The 17,424-nt window shown below is 43.1% G+C and overlaps 1 protein-coding gene across 3 annotated transcripts in view; it reads right to left on the minus strand.

The window, feature by feature from the left end:
• Positions 1-1,107: 1,107 nt before the first annotated feature.
• Positions 1,108-17,424, minus strand: part of LOC142218218 (putative ferric-chelate reductase 1) — a 28,238-nt gene continuing 11,921 nt past the window's right edge. For all 3 annotated transcript variants that reach the window (XM_075286772.1, XM_075286774.1, XM_075286773.1), the window contains exons 5-16: positions 16,230-16,374; positions 15,472-15,654; positions 14,851-14,949; positions 11,333-11,480; positions 10,997-11,110; positions 9,875-9,990; positions 9,390-9,476; positions 9,113-9,210; positions 7,574-7,632; positions 6,792-6,932; positions 5,552-5,613; positions 1,108-4,703 (exon numbers count right to left, since the gene is read on the minus strand). In XM_075286772.1, the coding sequence (XP_075142873.1) occupies positions 4,611-4,703; positions 5,552-5,613; positions 6,792-6,932; positions 7,574-7,632; positions 9,113-9,210; positions 9,390-9,476; positions 9,875-9,990; positions 10,997-11,110; positions 11,333-11,480; positions 14,851-14,949; positions 15,472-15,654; positions 16,230-16,374 (1,345 nt within the window). In that variant the 3' untranslated portion in view covers positions 1,108-4,610. The remainder of the gene's footprint in view (positions 4,704-5,551; positions 5,614-6,791; positions 6,933-7,573; positions 7,633-9,112; positions 9,211-9,389; positions 9,477-9,874; positions 9,991-10,996; positions 11,111-11,332; positions 11,481-14,850; positions 14,950-15,471; positions 15,655-16,229; positions 16,375-17,424) is intronic.

A 17,424-nucleotide genomic window follows, 5' to 3' on the forward strand; every position in this document is an offset into this window, starting at 1 on the left:
TCTGAATATACCTAATACCTTGTTCACATCTGCGGTTACCTGGGAAAACACGCGGACCCCATAGACTATAATGGGGTCTATGTGGTTTCCTCTCGGTTTCCGCACGGAACGTGGTGAGAAAAGTGGTGCTTGCAGGACTCCATGTGTTTTGTGCGGAAACCACACAGATCCCATTATAGTCTATGGGGTCCGCGTGTTTTCCCAGGTAACCGCTTTTCTATGCGTATACATTTTCGTTCGGGGGTCCCCAAGTGCAGATTTTACTTACAATTGCAATACTTAGGGTGAGTTTTACCACTAACTAGCATTATTTTATGATGTTACTTCAAGTCAAAAGTGTCAAATAATGAAGTGAAATACCAGAACATATCTATCTATCTATCTATCTATCTATCTATCTATCTATCTATCTATCTATCTATCTATATAAAAATTAGGGTTAAGGGGATATTGTCACTCCTTAGGGAGAGACCACCATTTAGGTGTGTGGAGTCTTATTAAGCCATTTGCGCTCCACTGTGCAAAGGAACATGGGAAGAATATGCTAATCTGTCTTCCATGATGTAATTAGGAAGACAGTGCCTCAGTCATGCAGCCCAATAGAGGGCGCTCCCTTTAACATCATGTGCCCTCTATTGGGCTGCATGACTGAGGCACTGTCTTCCTATTTACATCATGGAAGACAGATTTGCATATTCTTCCCATGATCCCTCACAGTGGAGCGCAAATGGCTTAATAAGACTCCATACACCTACATGGTGGTCTCTCCCTAAGGACTGACGATATCCCCTTAACCCTGTCTAGAAGCCTCTCACCTCAGCCAAGTCAGTCTTCTCTGCGCCGGGCTGAATAGATCCAATCAGATTGAAACAGCTGTCCTCGGCTGAGAGACTGTACTCGGTAAAATCCCACATCATTGCAGCAAAGGCCTCTGGGAAAGTCGGGCATGATGTTAAAGAGAGCGCCCTCTATTGGGCTGCATGACTGAGGCTAATTACATCATGGAAGACAGATTTGCATATTCTTTCCCAAACAAATTTAGGACACAATTCTTCTACGGAAAGAAAAATATTTATTTTGTAATAAATACATCTGTAATAAAATCAGTAATTCAGAGACATTCTTCAGAAGTGATTTTGGTAGAGACCTCAATACACTGATAAAACTTACAGATTTCTCTTGGCCAAGGCCCAGATTGACTACAGTCCTTGTGCCAGAATTTTGGTTTTACTTGCACCTTCTTTTTGTTCTCGTTGTCAGCCCATTGCTGATCATACAATAGGTCATCAAAATTCTAATTTCAAAAAGCCCTATCTGTCGTAGATTTCCATTCTGGCGCAGGGACGTTCGCAGGCTCATAAATCTCTCGGTCCCTATACCAGATAGAGTTAGAAAATATAAGCTAATGGGGCAGATTTATCAATGGATGCAGTACATAAAAGATGCAGATGTAGACTAGACAGTCCTACCCTGCGCCAGATTTATCAAAGTTCCTGATGCAGTTTTAGAAATCTGTCGTATTCTTAGGCCCGGTTCACCTCTGTGTTCGGTATTCTGCTTGGGGACCCCCTGAACGGAATACCGAATACATTAAAAAGCGGTGATCAATGGAACCACATGGACCCCATAGACCAGGGGTAGGGAACGTACGGCTCTCCAGCTGTTGCAAAACTACAACTCCCAGCATGCATACTTGCTCTGCTGTTCTTGGAAGTGAATGGAGCATGTTGGGAGTTGTAGTTTCACAGCAGCTGGAGAGCCGAAGCTTCCCTACCCCTGCCTTAGACTATAATGGGGTGCGTGTATTTTCTGCACGAGTTACGCGGAGAGAAAAGTGCTGTTTGAAGTATGGCGCGTTTTGATTGATAGATCTCCCCCAAAGTGTTACTAAAAAAATCTGCTAATATAACAATGTATTTATGGCAAGATGTATAAAAAAAAATGGCTGCATTCACGGCATCTGGTTGGTTGCCCATATGGACAACTACTCTTTTTCATTTCGATTCGTTTCGATACATCTACCCTGTTGGCTCCTTGGTTCCTGAGTTACCTTCAAAGATATGAACACCGTCTCATCAAAACCAGCTTGTCTTCTGGAACCTGCATGCTTTCTAATACAGTGGACGCTGCTCAGTGCCAGGCTCAGTAACATCTATCAGCCCAGCTCTAGGCCAGTCCACTCTGTAGCCGTTATCTCTATTCTATTGATCCATAGCTTTAATTTAAGTGTATTTTACTTGGTTGTAAAGATGTCAGTTTAGAACATCGTCCTGAATGATCTGAAAAAATGTCAAAGATTTCTCCAAGGCATGAGCAGCCTGCAATGTATGAGAACACATGCAGTCTGCAGAAGATTGAAACATATTCATTTTTTGAATAGGTTTGAATGAAAATCACATAATAGTATATACAACTGAACATATATTGTTCATGTGATGGTGTCCACGGCTGTTAAGGCTTCTATATATAGTCATCTATATATCAATATACATATATTAATACATTCTATTCATTCCAAAAAAATAAATTCTAGTATCGGATAAACCTTCCTACTAATGCAACGATGGTACACGTGATGCCATTTTCTAAAACAAGCATGGCCGTAGCTGCCTTCTATGCACTATAGATCTTCTACAAGCAGACTAGCTTATTTCATAGCTTCTTGTTACCCGATTTTGCACAATTATCTTGTCCTAAAGTTTGATAGACTGTGCACAAACTATAGGCAACATTTCCACCAGCAAAAAATTGTTGCGCTAAACTCTCACTTGCAAAATAGCTTTGATTGAAGATGCAAAGCGATATTGAAGATTTGGGCAATATCTAGTACTTTTTAATGTTAATTGCCATTTTTTTTTAATGTGGATTGTGAGCCCCATATAGGGGTCACAATGCACATTTTTCCCTATCAGTATGACTTTGAAGTATGGGAGGAACATACAAACTCCTTGCAGATATTTTATCCTTGGCAGGATTCAAACCCAGGACTCCAGCGCTGCAAGGCTGCAGTGCTAACCACTGAACCACCGTGTTGCCCCCGTTAATTGCTATTTTTAACGACAAAAATTGTAGTTGTAAAGCCACAAACGTATACCCATGCCACGAATTTGTAGCCATAGAAGACTGCTGAACGGTGATACAACTATAAACGGATAGAAAGGAGATTCTCCTCCCATATTGACAACAATTCAATCCTAATACTACCTCATTGATCCTTATATGTGTTATATAAGCTGAATACGGAATGAGGATTAAGGAAACAGTCGACGGGCCAATATATTTTAGGACTGCATTTGCAAGCAGAAATTTATATTAAAGGCACTAATATGGTCCCTGGTGACTGATCTACCCTGAGATGAGCAAGTCAACCTGATACTTCATGAATACATCTTATGTGCCAGAAGACTAGAAGTTAGTTAAAAGAAGGCTCCAGGCAAAACCAATGTGGTGTTAGACCTACTGCAGTGACTAGGGGGGTGGTACGTGCTTATGGATAGTTGGCAACAGTTCCAAATTTGCTGATTTTTCTGTAACAATTCTAACAAATTTGGCCTGAAAAGTGGAATGACTTGTGCAAAACCTCCTTCCCTTGGAGGATTCCAGAATTATTACAAAGCAGAAGTTGGTAAATATTGGTAGACGTCTACTGGTTCTCTCACCACAGAGTTTTCCATCCAGTTTCAGTAGCCGCTGAATGCTTTGCCTTTCATCTCCTGTATACATATATACTCTGTTTGGCAAAGAGTACATGGGTTTTCAAATTGAGAGAAGAAGGAGGAACAAAGGATGGAACGTGATAGATTTGATCATGTCCAATCGTCCTCCGGGGAGAGTCGGGAGACAACATCACTTAGTCATGCCCAAACTGGTGGGTTTAGAAGACTTTACTCTTATGTATAGGGGTCCTCAAGCGTGGATATGTTTGCCTGGAGTGTTCTTTTAAAGAGGATCTCTAACCAGTTCCAAAAAGTCCAATGTCCTAAATCATCTAAGTGCTGTCAACCTGAGCATTCTGTTCATCCAAATCTGTTCAGCCATTCCAAAGATATAATCCTTTTCACTGTTGATGCAATTTAGGGTAAGTGGGCAGTAACTCTGCTTTTATTGGGGACAGGGTCTCCCTGTGCTATAGGACATGCAGTGTTAACACCCACTTGGCTATTAGACACTAATTTGTATTCACACCAAAGGGGCTTATATCTTTGGAATGACCGAACAGATTTGGATACACAAAACACCAATAGGCTCAGGGTGACAGCGCCGATCGGATGACGTGTGTTATGGGGCTTTTCAGATCTGTTGACATGTAAATCCTCATGAAAAGCAGAAGACCAATATTTTAACAGCAGAAAATTAGACATAAATACACACGAACGCTTATGTACCGGCCCGGTATAGCTCTAAGGCACTTGGAATTCGAGGCCACAGTTCATGATAAAAGGTCTTTGGAGCATAAAATAGTTTTCTGATTCGCATCCGTCACACTCTGTGCAGCACCAGGTACTTCCACCAGCACACGATAAACGTCGTGTATACAGTAGAAGACCGGTTGGCATAGTAAAACAGGCACATATAGCAGCAATAAAAAAAAATTTTCCCCAGTGTTTTCTTCAAAGCTGGTTAATTGCAGCCAAGAATGTTATCAAAAAGGCAAAGTTTCCGCAGATGTATATGGTCAGCACAACCTTCTTGAAGGTGTAACCCTGAAAATGCAAAGATAAGACATTCAGTGACACAATGCAAAATGTTGCAGATAAAATATAGTAATGGGGGAGCGCCCTCTCTTGGCCATTATATGAACTGCAAGTAGCTGAAAAACGGCAATCAAGCTAAAAATAATACTATAGGGGGCATCATTGTCATCATATTGCGGAACATTACATTTTGATAAAAGCATATTGCCAAGCTTGTTTATAGCTAAACATACAATTTTATACATACTTTATTAAATCTAGTATAATCCCTTTATATTTAACATAGATCTACTATACAGGTGTAGCATCCATTAACATGTCAAGCAAATATCACATTAATGCAATTGACCTGCTATGTTAACTTGCAGTGCAGGCAATTTATTTGACTTTGTTGAGTGGTCCCTCCATTCATTTGCATTACAAGGCCTGCCTGCATTTCATATGAATAGCCAGGCAACACCTTCTGTTTCCTCCACACCCATCCTCGCTGTCTACTCTAAAATGACACAGTGGATGGATAATACCGTGTATCATACAGGCACAGTTACAGTACATAACACATTGGGACCCCACTATCATTTAACCTTCTAGTCATTGCACAATGTGTAGGAACATGGACAGTGGCACAAAGCCATACTGCAACCTACTATTGAGTGGTAGACACTCTGCATGCTGGTCTATGATGTCTCTATGCAATGTCTGTGGAGGCTGAGCAGCCTCTTGATTCAGAACCTGACAAAGTCTGCCATACAGAACTAAACCTCAAGAAAAAACAGCGTAATATGGAGCCATGAACATCAATAGGCGCTTATTACAGCTACGTGCTTCAATATGGAGGTTTTGATGCAGAGACTTACTTCAATTTTAGCTATAGATGGGTTGAGAATCTCCATTTGGTCTTCTAGTACTTTTCCACTACCTGCAAAAAATTGTAGCATGAAGCTTTTAAAGTATGTCTGACAACGCAAACAAGTCACTGCTAATAATTCTGACGCATCTTATGAGGATCCATAGGCCAGAACTGAAATCTACATGAGTCAAGTATATTTTAGCTATAATTTCTGCCAATATTCTGACCTGAGTTATAGGAAATCTTATGGCATCCCTGTCAGTGGCCCATCTTGATCCCCACTACACATAGTCTTACAAAGTGGGGAGCGGGGAAGAAAAAGGGTCAAAGTGGCATCTTTGGTGCAAGTTGGGCCCATGGGCCACTTCTACACCAGTTTTTTTGGTTTACAATTGCCCCACGTTGAGCACAGAGCCAGTGTTTGTCCATCAAGTGTCAAAATTGTGAGTGGCATGTGTCTTATGAGTGCTGTGAATGCATAGTGTTTACAATGTGTCAGTAATTGTATATTATGTCATAATCTGGTGCACGTTACACCTTAGAATTGTTATATTCTGATATAGTTTGTGCTATTATTTTAATATCTTTGCCCAATTGTGGTTTCAATATCAGGGTGCACACCCCTAGGCTGCATGTGTCGGAAGTGAACCGTCTAGAGAAGCGTGACATCACCAGGACAGTTGCTATTTCTGTGATGTCACTAGTCCCCTGTATAGCTGTATTCCCGGGACCATGAGATCTTGGACCGGGCTGTTATTTCTATGACACAACCGGGAATGCAGCGAATGTTTCCCAGCCAGCTCACTGGGGGAGATTTAGAGCTTAATGTAGCAGAATTCTGAACTAGTGCCAAAAATCTGATGTACAATACATGCCTTGTGCCACATTCAATGGAAATTTTTAAACTCAGATATGTTGGAGTTTGCATTGTTATAATTTGCAGTAAAAGTATCAGATTTGCACGAAGCTTTATAAAGTTTGGCACAGCTATATATCCCACAATTTTGTCCTGAGATGTTACTCGATTATCTACATTACCCCTATGGGAGGGAGATTGCAGAAATTATAAAGTCACCATGATCACTTTTCAATAGTTGAGTCCAAGTTTACAGTGTCCACATCTTGGACGGGATTACAAAGTCTTCCGCATAGACTTTATTCTCCCGACCGCTGGTTCATGCAACTACATAAGGTGCATTTAGATAAAATATTAAGTCACAACATAGAAATATTGAATGTTCATTTACCTTTGAACAGGCAAAAGTCATGGACCTCGAGTAAGATGTCTATGAACACGTGCCATAGGACAAATCCAGCCATGGTGTAGGTGTCCCAGGGGTCTGGGAGATCCAAAGCTTGTACATCCATGCCCAGGAATATTGCAACCACTGCAAGAGGAACAAAGGCAATATATATATATTCACACACTATACAGTTCCTCTCCTATAATAACAGTTCCCTGTTTCTATATAACAGACTCCACCTTATATATGAATAGTTCCTCCTTTATACATAATAGTATAACATAAAAGCGCCTTATACACAAGTCTCTCCGTTATAATAGCCCCCCTTATATATAATAAACTCCTGCAATAGCTCCCCTTATATATAATTCCTCTCTTATAATAGCGCTCCTTACATATAATAGTTCATTTCCTATAGTAGCCCCCTTAAATATAACAGTCCCCCCATTTAATACTCCACTTATATTTAACAGCCCCCTAATATATAACACTCACCTTTATAATAGCCCCCCATGGAGCTCCTGAGAATCAGGCCATCAGCCTAAAAGCCTGGTACTCTGAATCTCAGGGGTCCCCTTGCAATTGCCCAGTTTCCTCCCCCTAACACCAGCCCTGCCAGTCACTGCTATGGGGCTGCTGGAGATTGCATAATGTGTAATGGCATCTGTGATCAATGATGGGATCTCTACTGCTGTTCCTAATGTAATGCCATGTGAGCATAGCCTTAGACTGACATGAATCCACTGCAGGCTGGAACAAAGCACCAATTCCTAAAGATAACTTACCTGCCACTGTTCTGGCAATTGTACCAGTTCCCCAATGCATCCAGTTAAACAATGGCCTGCTGTATAGAAAAGCATTAGTTACTACAAATAACGATGCGGAAATGTACCGTATTTCATTAACAAGTTCCTGTGTTATACCCCTACATGCACGGATATGAATGGAGCTTCTGATTTCATAGATTACAGATTTAATAGAATGACATGTTTGATGTAGATTTCCATCATTTCCTAGTGTCAGAATATAGGCCGCAATGATGGAGTTCAGAGGATCAAACCTGACACCCCGATACATCATTCAGCACAGGATGACTAATAATCTGAAATTTCACTGTATATAAAAACTGCAAAAACTGACACTGAAATCCACTCCAGGTCTCAAATCTGCAGTACTTCCTGGATCAGTCTGTGATGGATGAATGTGGATGGAAGGAGCGGGATCATTTTGCTTTCTTAATGGGGTTATTCATGCTTTGGAGCAACACGTGGGGATGATAGTTAATGTAAAAGAAAAAAAAAGACATACTACTGGAAACAATGAGTGACTACTAGTCAGTGACCTCAGTGGTTGCTGTTAACGAACCGGTGATATGTCCCTATCTGGCGACTACTGAGGTCACTGATTGGTTTCAGTGGTCATGTGATCCTCATGACTTCTGGCGGTGTGAGCGCAGGCATACAACAGAGAGGAGACCAGCAGTGTACAATGGAGCAACGGGAAAGGCAAGTATGACCTTTACACCCATCCAGGGCACCCTAAGGGTAAGTTCACATGGGATTTTTTGGTCAGGATTTTGAGGCCGTATCCGCCTCAAAATCCTGACCAAAAAGATGGCTCCTATTGATTTCAATTGATTTCGTTGGTTCCGGCTCCCGGAAAAAAGAAGCGAGATGCTCATTCTTCAGGGCGTTTCACCTTGCAATTCGGCCTGAAGATACTCCCTCCTCCCAACTAGGCCCATTCATTGGGCCTAATCCGGAGCGGAGTGCGCGACTGGATGCCGGTGCAGTGCAGCGGCATTCCGTTGCGGCTACCTGTTTTTTGGTCCGGAACCTGAGGCAGCCTCTTCCTCAGGTTCCGGACCAAAAACCCTGTGTGAACTTACCCTTAAGATTGCACTTGGTTTCTTTAACCTCCAACAGATATCTCCTTCCTTTCTTTTCTTCTTGGGTCAAGATATCCTGGACAAGCGGCATAAGATGACCAGCTTTAAAAGGAATTTTTTTTTTTTTTGCTTAACTCCTATTGGGCTTTGCAAATAACATGAAAGCTTCTTCAAAAATGGTTAGCTCATGCTGCGGCTGACCTTGAAATATCTAAAAAAAGTAAGGGCTCCTGTAAGTCCTGTTTCAATAAATGAAAATCAGCATGCCCCCTGTTTCTCCTTACTGAGTGACTACAGTGATGAGGGGTTTCAATGGATTTGGTCCAGCGTAATTCCAATAAAAGTCTATGGGAACAGTAAATATGGCCAAGACAAGGTGGTTCTGTACCTGGGTAAGCAGTGGCAGTCATTTCTAGTGTAATGTTGGATTCCATACCTGCGACTGTGGGGTGGAGGTCTGAAAACAGCAAGTATTGGCTGGAGAATTGCCAAGGCCATTACAATACAACCTAAGTATGGATGGTAACCAGCTCGCTGCAACAAACATAACACGACATGTTAGTAGAATGAATTCTATGTGAACGATAACAAACTGATAAAACTACATGAACAGGATGTGATGGAATATACAACACGTAGAAAAGCAATTCTAGGCTGATCTAATACCGGACATGGAATCAGGTTGGATAGACGCAAAGATATTTTATACTCACAGAGCTCCAGTGGCCACGATATAAAAATGGCAGAACAAAAGCTATGGCTGTGAGTAAGACTGTGGTGACCATGAAGGCACGATGCAACTGGTAAAGGAAAGAAAGGAGTAAAAAATACATGAAATAGTAGAATACTAAACATTAGAAAAACTTCAAACTGGAAAAGAAGAAATTCTCTCATAACTAGGCAACAGCAATGGTCAATACACAAAAAAGACTTGACTATATGGGAGGCTTAACTATAGTGGTGCAGGATTTTTCTATTTGCAAAATGACCATACTATAGCATGACCAAAGGGGCCCAACCTCCTATAAGCAAGTTTTGCACAGATCCCTAATATGGTCGCTATGAGATATAAATTGAACTCTGTGCACTTAACATTTTGGGGCCATTTACAATAGGATTCTAACACACGATGGCCCAATGTAATGTAATGTAATGGTTCCCATATAAAAACATTCCACACATCCACAAAAAACCCCACCTGGAACCAAACTTTCTCCCCACACAGAGTAGATGTCGGCCAGACAGGTTTGAAGAAACGGGCGACCAGTACACCGATACTGACTGTGGTCATCCAAGCAATGAACATCATGGCTCCTAATGAGGTAAGCAGAAGAGAGTGAGAAGTGGCAACGAAACTCAAGCAGAACATCTAAAGTGAGATCTAGCCCGTGATCAAGCTTTATTGTTCACATATTCAAGGTCTTGTTTAGTTACAGGAGGGCAAGAGATTGGACTTTGTGTTTTGCTTTTGGTGTGAGTGAAGTGGGGAGGGGTAGAAGTATCAGCTCTATAACTACTTGTATGTACGTTCCATGTAGGCCCGAGGACGAATAACAGAAAAGGCTAGACTTTGTCATTATGTAATACTACTAAAAATAAGGCCCTGTTCACGCTACTGTCATGGTCAACATGGCCAGGATTTGTGATATGTATGATCCAGTCTACGGGCCTCAGGTCAGTACCATCACCCAGTCTTGTGGTTCCTAAAAACTGTGCCTCCATGTTGTGGTCTTACACCATTCATCATTGTCTCCTGAGTCCTCTGGCCTGTACTTCTGACCAAGGGAACACCAACCATCATCAGGCTCAGGAAGACTTACATAGGGAGGTTCCGCCAGGGATACTACCACCTCCAACTTCAACAACCTCGCCATTGTGCTAATGCTGAGAATTCCTGAATGAAAGGTTGGCCAAGCCATCTGAAGCCTCCGTGAACCCTACCACGGCTGTCTACTACTCCCATCCTCCCAGCAGATCTCCACTGACTTGTTGCAATTTCTGGATCTTATCATCAAAGGTTTCATCACACCTGAAGTTCTGTGACCTCAGTATCAACCATCATAGTCACATAGCGGATACATTTTGAGAAAAGATCTAGGTCCATCAAGTCTGACAGGTTGCCAATCATACTAGGGAGGGGGAGAAGCCTTACAAACTCCACATATGGTGATCAGAATAAAAGCGTTTGCTTAAGGATATTTATACATTGTGAGGATTTAAAGCAACATATCAAAATCAATTCAATTCTAAGTATGAAGGATCTTTATCCAAGCAAAACTTACACAAAATGGACAGGAGAGAAAAATAAAAGTTGACTAACCATGGAACTTAATAAGCAGAGGGGATCGTGATCCACCGACGTCCTCAGCAGACTCAGCGAGGTTATACATTTTGCTGGTAATGAGAGGCTGCCGTTGATGTCTGTGAATTTCACCTTTGATTTAAAAAACATATATTTATTAATAATAATAATAATAATAATAATAGTAATAATCAGAGAAGCTTATCAAATACTAAGAAATTTTGAGAATTTAGCACACCAAAGCCCAATCTGCCCCGGCGTTATGTTCCCAATGTGGGCACAGCACATCTATAGGACAAAAGGAAAAACAAGGATGATACCAACAATAAAATAAATGTCGCCATCCTTACATACCATCCTCAGCATCGCCATCAGCTAAAAATATATAATAACTGCCGTCCAATGGAAATCGTTCCGGAGTGTCTGGGATACGGATGTTTCTGTGGAAAGAGCATTGAAGAATTCCATCCTCCATCCTCCATGCCAGGTCACGCAGATCATCCTGGAGTAAAACGAATGCAAACTCAGGGTTAGTCCTGTACAGAGAAGAGAATGTACCGTATATACTCGAGTATAAGCTGAATTTTTCAGCATAGTTTTTGTGCTGAAAAAGCCCCCCCTCGGCTTATACTCGAGTCAGCAAAAAAAAAAAAAATATATATTTTAGGGTGGGGGGGAGGGTTTCTATGACCAGCCACAATATTAATGTATAGAATCTCTCATAAAATAGTGGGGGAAAAAAGAAGCTTTAAAAAAAATAAAAGTTGTGAATCCATCCTTTTCTTAGAATACATATAAAAGTAAAAAATGACTGTGAAGCACATACACATTAGGTATCCTGTGTCTGACAGTGCCCGGTCTACTGAATATAGGGGATCTGCAGTGCTCCTGTTCCATCGGGAAGGGGTTAATAGGAGCACTGCAGATACCCTATATTCAGCCAGGCTGAGTTCCAAGTGGGGGGAAAAACCCCAGTCCTCAAGCTCAGGGAAGGGGTAGACAGACAACCAAAACACCCCCTCCCCTTCCCCAGCACCTACGGCACCCAAAAACTCCGACCATTTTCATTTTTGAAATTTTCCAGTATCTGCTGCATTTCCCCCCTCGGCTTATACTCGAGTCAATAAGTTTTCCAAGTTTTTTGTGGTAAAATTAGGGGCCTCGGCTTATATTCGGGTCAGCTTATACTCGAGTATATACGGTACTTTACAATGGATCAATAAAAGAAACTGAACATTTTTAACATGAAGCATAGGAAAACCCTGATGGAAATGTTGTGTTGCCATCACTGGGCAAACAACAGGAGACTTCAGTATTATTTGCTAAACCACAGAACAAACAGGTTTTCATTGACTTGAATGGATGCCAGCATACAAGCGCTACCCATTAAAATCAATGGGAGGCTTTTTCCCCTATTACTTTCAATGGGATACGCGCGTATGCCGGCCAGGGCCGCCATCAGGAATTTTGGGGCCCCATACAGCCTACGTGTCTGGGCCCCCCCCACGCGACAAATTTAGCCCCACCCACTTTTCTGTTGACTCCGCCCATTCATTTTTCATGTGCTCCTACACAGTATAATAGTCCTACAGTCACCTGTAAATTATATACCCCCCCATCTCTCCCAGTTTCATATACACCCTTCCTCTGCCCCCAGTTTCATGTCCCCCCTCCATCTCTGTCCCCAGTTTCATGCTGTTCTCCCCCTTTCAACTGCCCACAGTTTCATGTCCCCCCGTCTCTGCCCCATTGTCATGCCATTCTTCCCCCCCTTCATCTGCCCCAGTGTCATGCCGTTCCCCCCCTTCATCTGCCCCAGTGTCATGCCGTTCTCTCCCCACCCCCTTCATCTGCCCCAGTGTTATGCCATTCTCTCCCCACCCCCTTCATCTGCCCCAGTGTCATGCCATTCTCCCCCCTTCATCTGCCCCAGTGTCATGCCATTCTCCCCCCCTTCATCTGCCCCAGTGTCATGCCATTCCCCCCCCTTCATCCCAGTGTCATGCCATTCTCCCCCCTATATCTGCCCCAGTGTCATGCCATCCCCCCCCTTCATCCCAGTGTCATGCTATTCCCCCCCTTCATCCCAGTGTCATGCCATTCTCCCCCCTACATCTGCCCCAGTGTCGTGTCATGCCATTCCCCCCCCTTCATCCCAGTGTCATGCCATTCTCTCCCCACCCCCTTCATCTGCCCCAGTATCATGCCATGTTCTCCCCACCCCCTTCATCTTCCACAGTGCCATGCCGTTCCCCTCCTCCCCTTCATTTGCCCCCGTTTCATGGTCCCCTTCACTTACCTCTTCCATCGCTTCGTGTCACCCGCCGCTCCGCTCTCACGCCACTGAAATAATTTAGGCGCGATGTGATGACGTCATCACATCGCGCCTACAGACGCCGAAGCCGGACAGCAGCGTTTAAAGAAGGAGCTGAGCTGTCACAGCTCCTGCTTTAATCGCGTAAGTATTCAGCTGAAATCGGGACCGGCAAGTGCTGGGGCGGGCAAGTGCCGGGGGCCCCAAGAGGCTCTGTGGGCCCCGGCACTTGCCCGACTATGCCCTGCACTGACGCCGGCCCTGAATGACTGGTGCAGGCGCCAGGAGGCCAGCACACGGTGGCGGGCCAAAACCGGGCCCCACCAGTTTTCAATTTGGCCGGGCCCCTGACGCCAGTACCAGTAATACTGGCCTATCGGCGGCCCTGATGCCGGCACCCATTCAAGTCAATGGGATCTGGTTTTTACGCGCTCATTCTGAACGTGTTTTACGTTCAGAATGAGCAGAGAGTATACTCCGTGTGAAGGCTCCCTTACTTTTCAACTCCGGGTCTTGAAGTGCAGGGTAATGATTTTTGTTGTTGCGACAGTAGAATTTTTTAGCCAGATCTGTATATGGGGACACTATATGGAGCTGCTACATAGGCTGTCAACTGGCTTTCCTGCAGTCATAAAGGGCGAAACGACCTTGTTGAATGCAGACAAAGAGACAAAGGGTAAAGCGTACCATCTTTGCACAATATATGACATGGTGAGAGGAGTTGGTACGGTTAATCAGGAGTGGTGTGCCTGGTGTTTTTTTTTTGTTTTTTTTTTATGTAGATTGTAAGCCCACATAGAGCTCACAACGTACATTATTCCCTATCAGTATGTCTTTTGGGATATGGGATGGAAATCCATGCAAACACGGGGAAAACATACAAACTCCTTGCAGATGGTTTTTTGCCCTTGGTGGGATTTGAACACCAGGACTCCAGCGCTGCAAGGCTGCAGTGCTAACCACTGAGCCACCGTGTGGCCCCTAGTGTGCCTGGTGTTGTTACAATTTAAGCTAGGGGTGCTCAACTTTGAACATCATTCTCATCCCATGATCAAAGTTTGCAACTTCTTCACTAATCCTTTGCAATCCTGACTTCTAGTCGCAAATTTTTTGGGCACTCTCAGAGTAGTGGCCAAAGCCGTGGTACGTAAAGTGGTGCAAATCTTCATTTACATACGTTCCCTGCAGACATGGACTTCATTTTTTGAGACAACATAATTTAGTCTGCCATTTTCAGATTTTTCATTCTGTTCACCTCCAATGTGGATGTGAACCTTGTCTTGGATACCAGCCAAGTAATTCCACTTTCATGGGAACCCCCTTACAATTTATGCTCATCTTTTTAATCCCTTTCTAGTTCATAGAGTAGGACATTCTGTAATATACTATAAGATATACCTATATATACAGTATATATATATATATATATATATATATATATATATATATATATATACACACTACAAGAAGACAAATGTATCATGTTTCATTGCAAAACTCTTCTCTAAAATACAATAAAAAAAAGTGATGGTGTCATGTCACAATTGCCTGTATTTACCGGTTGTGCTATATCTGGATGAGTGCGCCCCCTATTGTAGCCGGGGTTTATCTCAACAGTCTGACCGTCAATCACACACAGGTAGACATCATCGTCGCCCTAAGAAAAAAACATCAAAGAATTAGTATATGTAGGAGGACCAAAGACTTAACCCTTAGTGTTGGGTTTTAATAGGTTTTAATCCCCCAGCTCTCCTGGGTTCTCTGGAAGGTTTGGGGTGATCCCTTGGGGTCCTCTTCCGGTCTCTTGCAGCCTTCTAGATGACATCATGGATCCTGGGAGGGCCATTTGGGTTCAGAGGTCCCATGGGAGTACTCAGGCCCAATCAAAGGACTCAGTAGTCCCCTGGGGCTCATGATGTCATCCAGGAGGCTGGAAGAGGACACAAAGGGAGTGCCAGACACTGCAAATTTCCACATCTTCCCTGGATCTCCACGTATTATACTCTGGGGTCTGAGTGGTGTGCCCTGAGAAATTCGGACAGTACGGAGACATCCCCAACTGGAAACACCCTAGCCAAAAATTTCTATAGGAACAACAGAGGAACCGCACACAACAGAGTTATAGGAGACGATACACTAGAATTGTTACTTTATGGGAAATATATGGGTCTATACTAACCATCCACTGGTCATGTGACAAGGCAAATGCTAAGTATCCCTTTACTGGCCCGCTCATTTCAACCAATATGGAATCTCCTTCTCTTGTGAATGAAAGGAAGAAGCACTCGAGGTCCTTCTGAGGATCACATGACGTGGGATTCCTGACGCACAATTTTTTGCTTCCACATCCAGATGCGCTGAACTGCAAACAGAAGATATAATTATTTTTCTATAGAATTGTAGTCTTAACAGGTGTTTAGGTATTTGTGGCCGCCTGGTAACCCACCTCTCCTATGACCAAGAAGTTCTCTGCATGACACACTACATTGTATGGTTTGCATAGGGATTATATCTAGTATCTGCCTCTATTTCACTACAAGATCACAACATTTATTGTAGTTTACATAAAGAGACTAAGGCCTAATTTACAAGACCGACGCTCCTCTCCTCCAAATGGGCATCCAATGGTCTGTTCCATGCCAATGACCAGAGAGCAAGTCCTATCCTGCTCCATGTCTTTGGACATGCACTGAGCCCATCAATGTGTTAAAGTGGAACAGAACAGACTGTGTGGAACTCTATGAGGAGCCCACCAAGGAATATATCCCTACCACTACAGACCGGTGAGAGAAGGGGAACTATATCCTACTAACCGCATAACATCTGAGCCATGAGTAATGCCAAGAAGATTAACTGAGATGATGAGAGCGAGCTGGTATGTCATCGATACAAATACTACTAAAAGAGATCATTATATGTTCTATCAGACTGTATTACCCCTTTAGTAAGTAAGGACATCGCTGGCAAGGTTGGCAGCACAACAGGATCGGGTTGCATTGAGATGGCTGGAACACTGGATTGAGAAACAATCGGTCCCGGAATCTTCACCCAGTAGATTTTATATTTTTCAACAACAGTGGCGCTAAGGAGCAGAACAAAGGGAATCAGTGAGCAAAGAGAAGACATAACAAAGGACACAATATATTATAGATAACATTCACATGGTACAAGGCAATAGGGCAGATTTATCAATGTGTCAATGATGAAAAAAGAACTGCACCTTACTAAACCAACAGTTGTCAGTCGCTATACCCTGCAGTGTTATACCATTACTGACTACTCTCTTCCATAACTCTCTTACAGGCATGTCTGGTCCACGTGACATTGCAAACACGCTGTTTCAATACCAAAAACCCACCCAAGAAACCTAGAAAACCAGAGTGGTAACCTGGGAACAAGGATTTACCAGAATCCTAAGTTATTATCTATTGACAGAATAGGTGATAAGTGTCTAATCGATAGAGGTCTTACCACTGGGACCTCCACCAAATATGAGAATGGGCGTAGGGAGCCCAACATTTGAATGCTGTATTGGTCGCACATGGGGGCTAACACTTATTATTATTCACTCTCTAGAAGACTAAGTATGCTGCTATCTCTGTAAGGCTACATTCAGGTGTGGCATCCGATGCGGGCATCTGATGGTCCATTGAAAACAGAGCAGGTCCTATCCTGATACATGGGATGATAAGGACCAGCCTCCTTTGAAACATGTTGTTTGCATTGTCCAATAAAGCATTTCCAGTTCATTTAGCGTGAGCGCTGTTTGTTTGCTGAATCTTCTGAGGAGGCTGGTCCTTATCATCCCTTGTCTTGACGTGTTTGTGACGTTGGTACAGCAGCCGCCCCCACTTTCCACCACATAGGTGTTTCATGCTTCAATGGGTGTTGTGATGTATCATAACACCACCAGGTGAGAAGCTGTTTGCTCTTCTATCATCTGCTACATCCAGTGGTAATATACGAGGATCCGCTCAGTGCTTTTTTGCTATCCGGATCCATGTCATGGGAACAGTACTCATTAGAAGCCCCCTTGGGTGCCATCCAAGTGCACTCCACTCCAAACTTGGCCCCATATCAGATTCACACTCAGTTGTATGATTGGGGTCTTGTCTTATAGAAACAAATATAA

This window comes from Leptodactylus fuscus, chromosome 9, assembly GCF_031893055.1.
Source record: "Leptodactylus fuscus isolate aLepFus1 chromosome 9, aLepFus1.hap2, whole genome shotgun sequence".
NCBI classification, from domain to species: Eukaryota; Metazoa; Chordata; class Amphibia; order Anura; family Leptodactylidae; genus Leptodactylus; species Leptodactylus fuscus.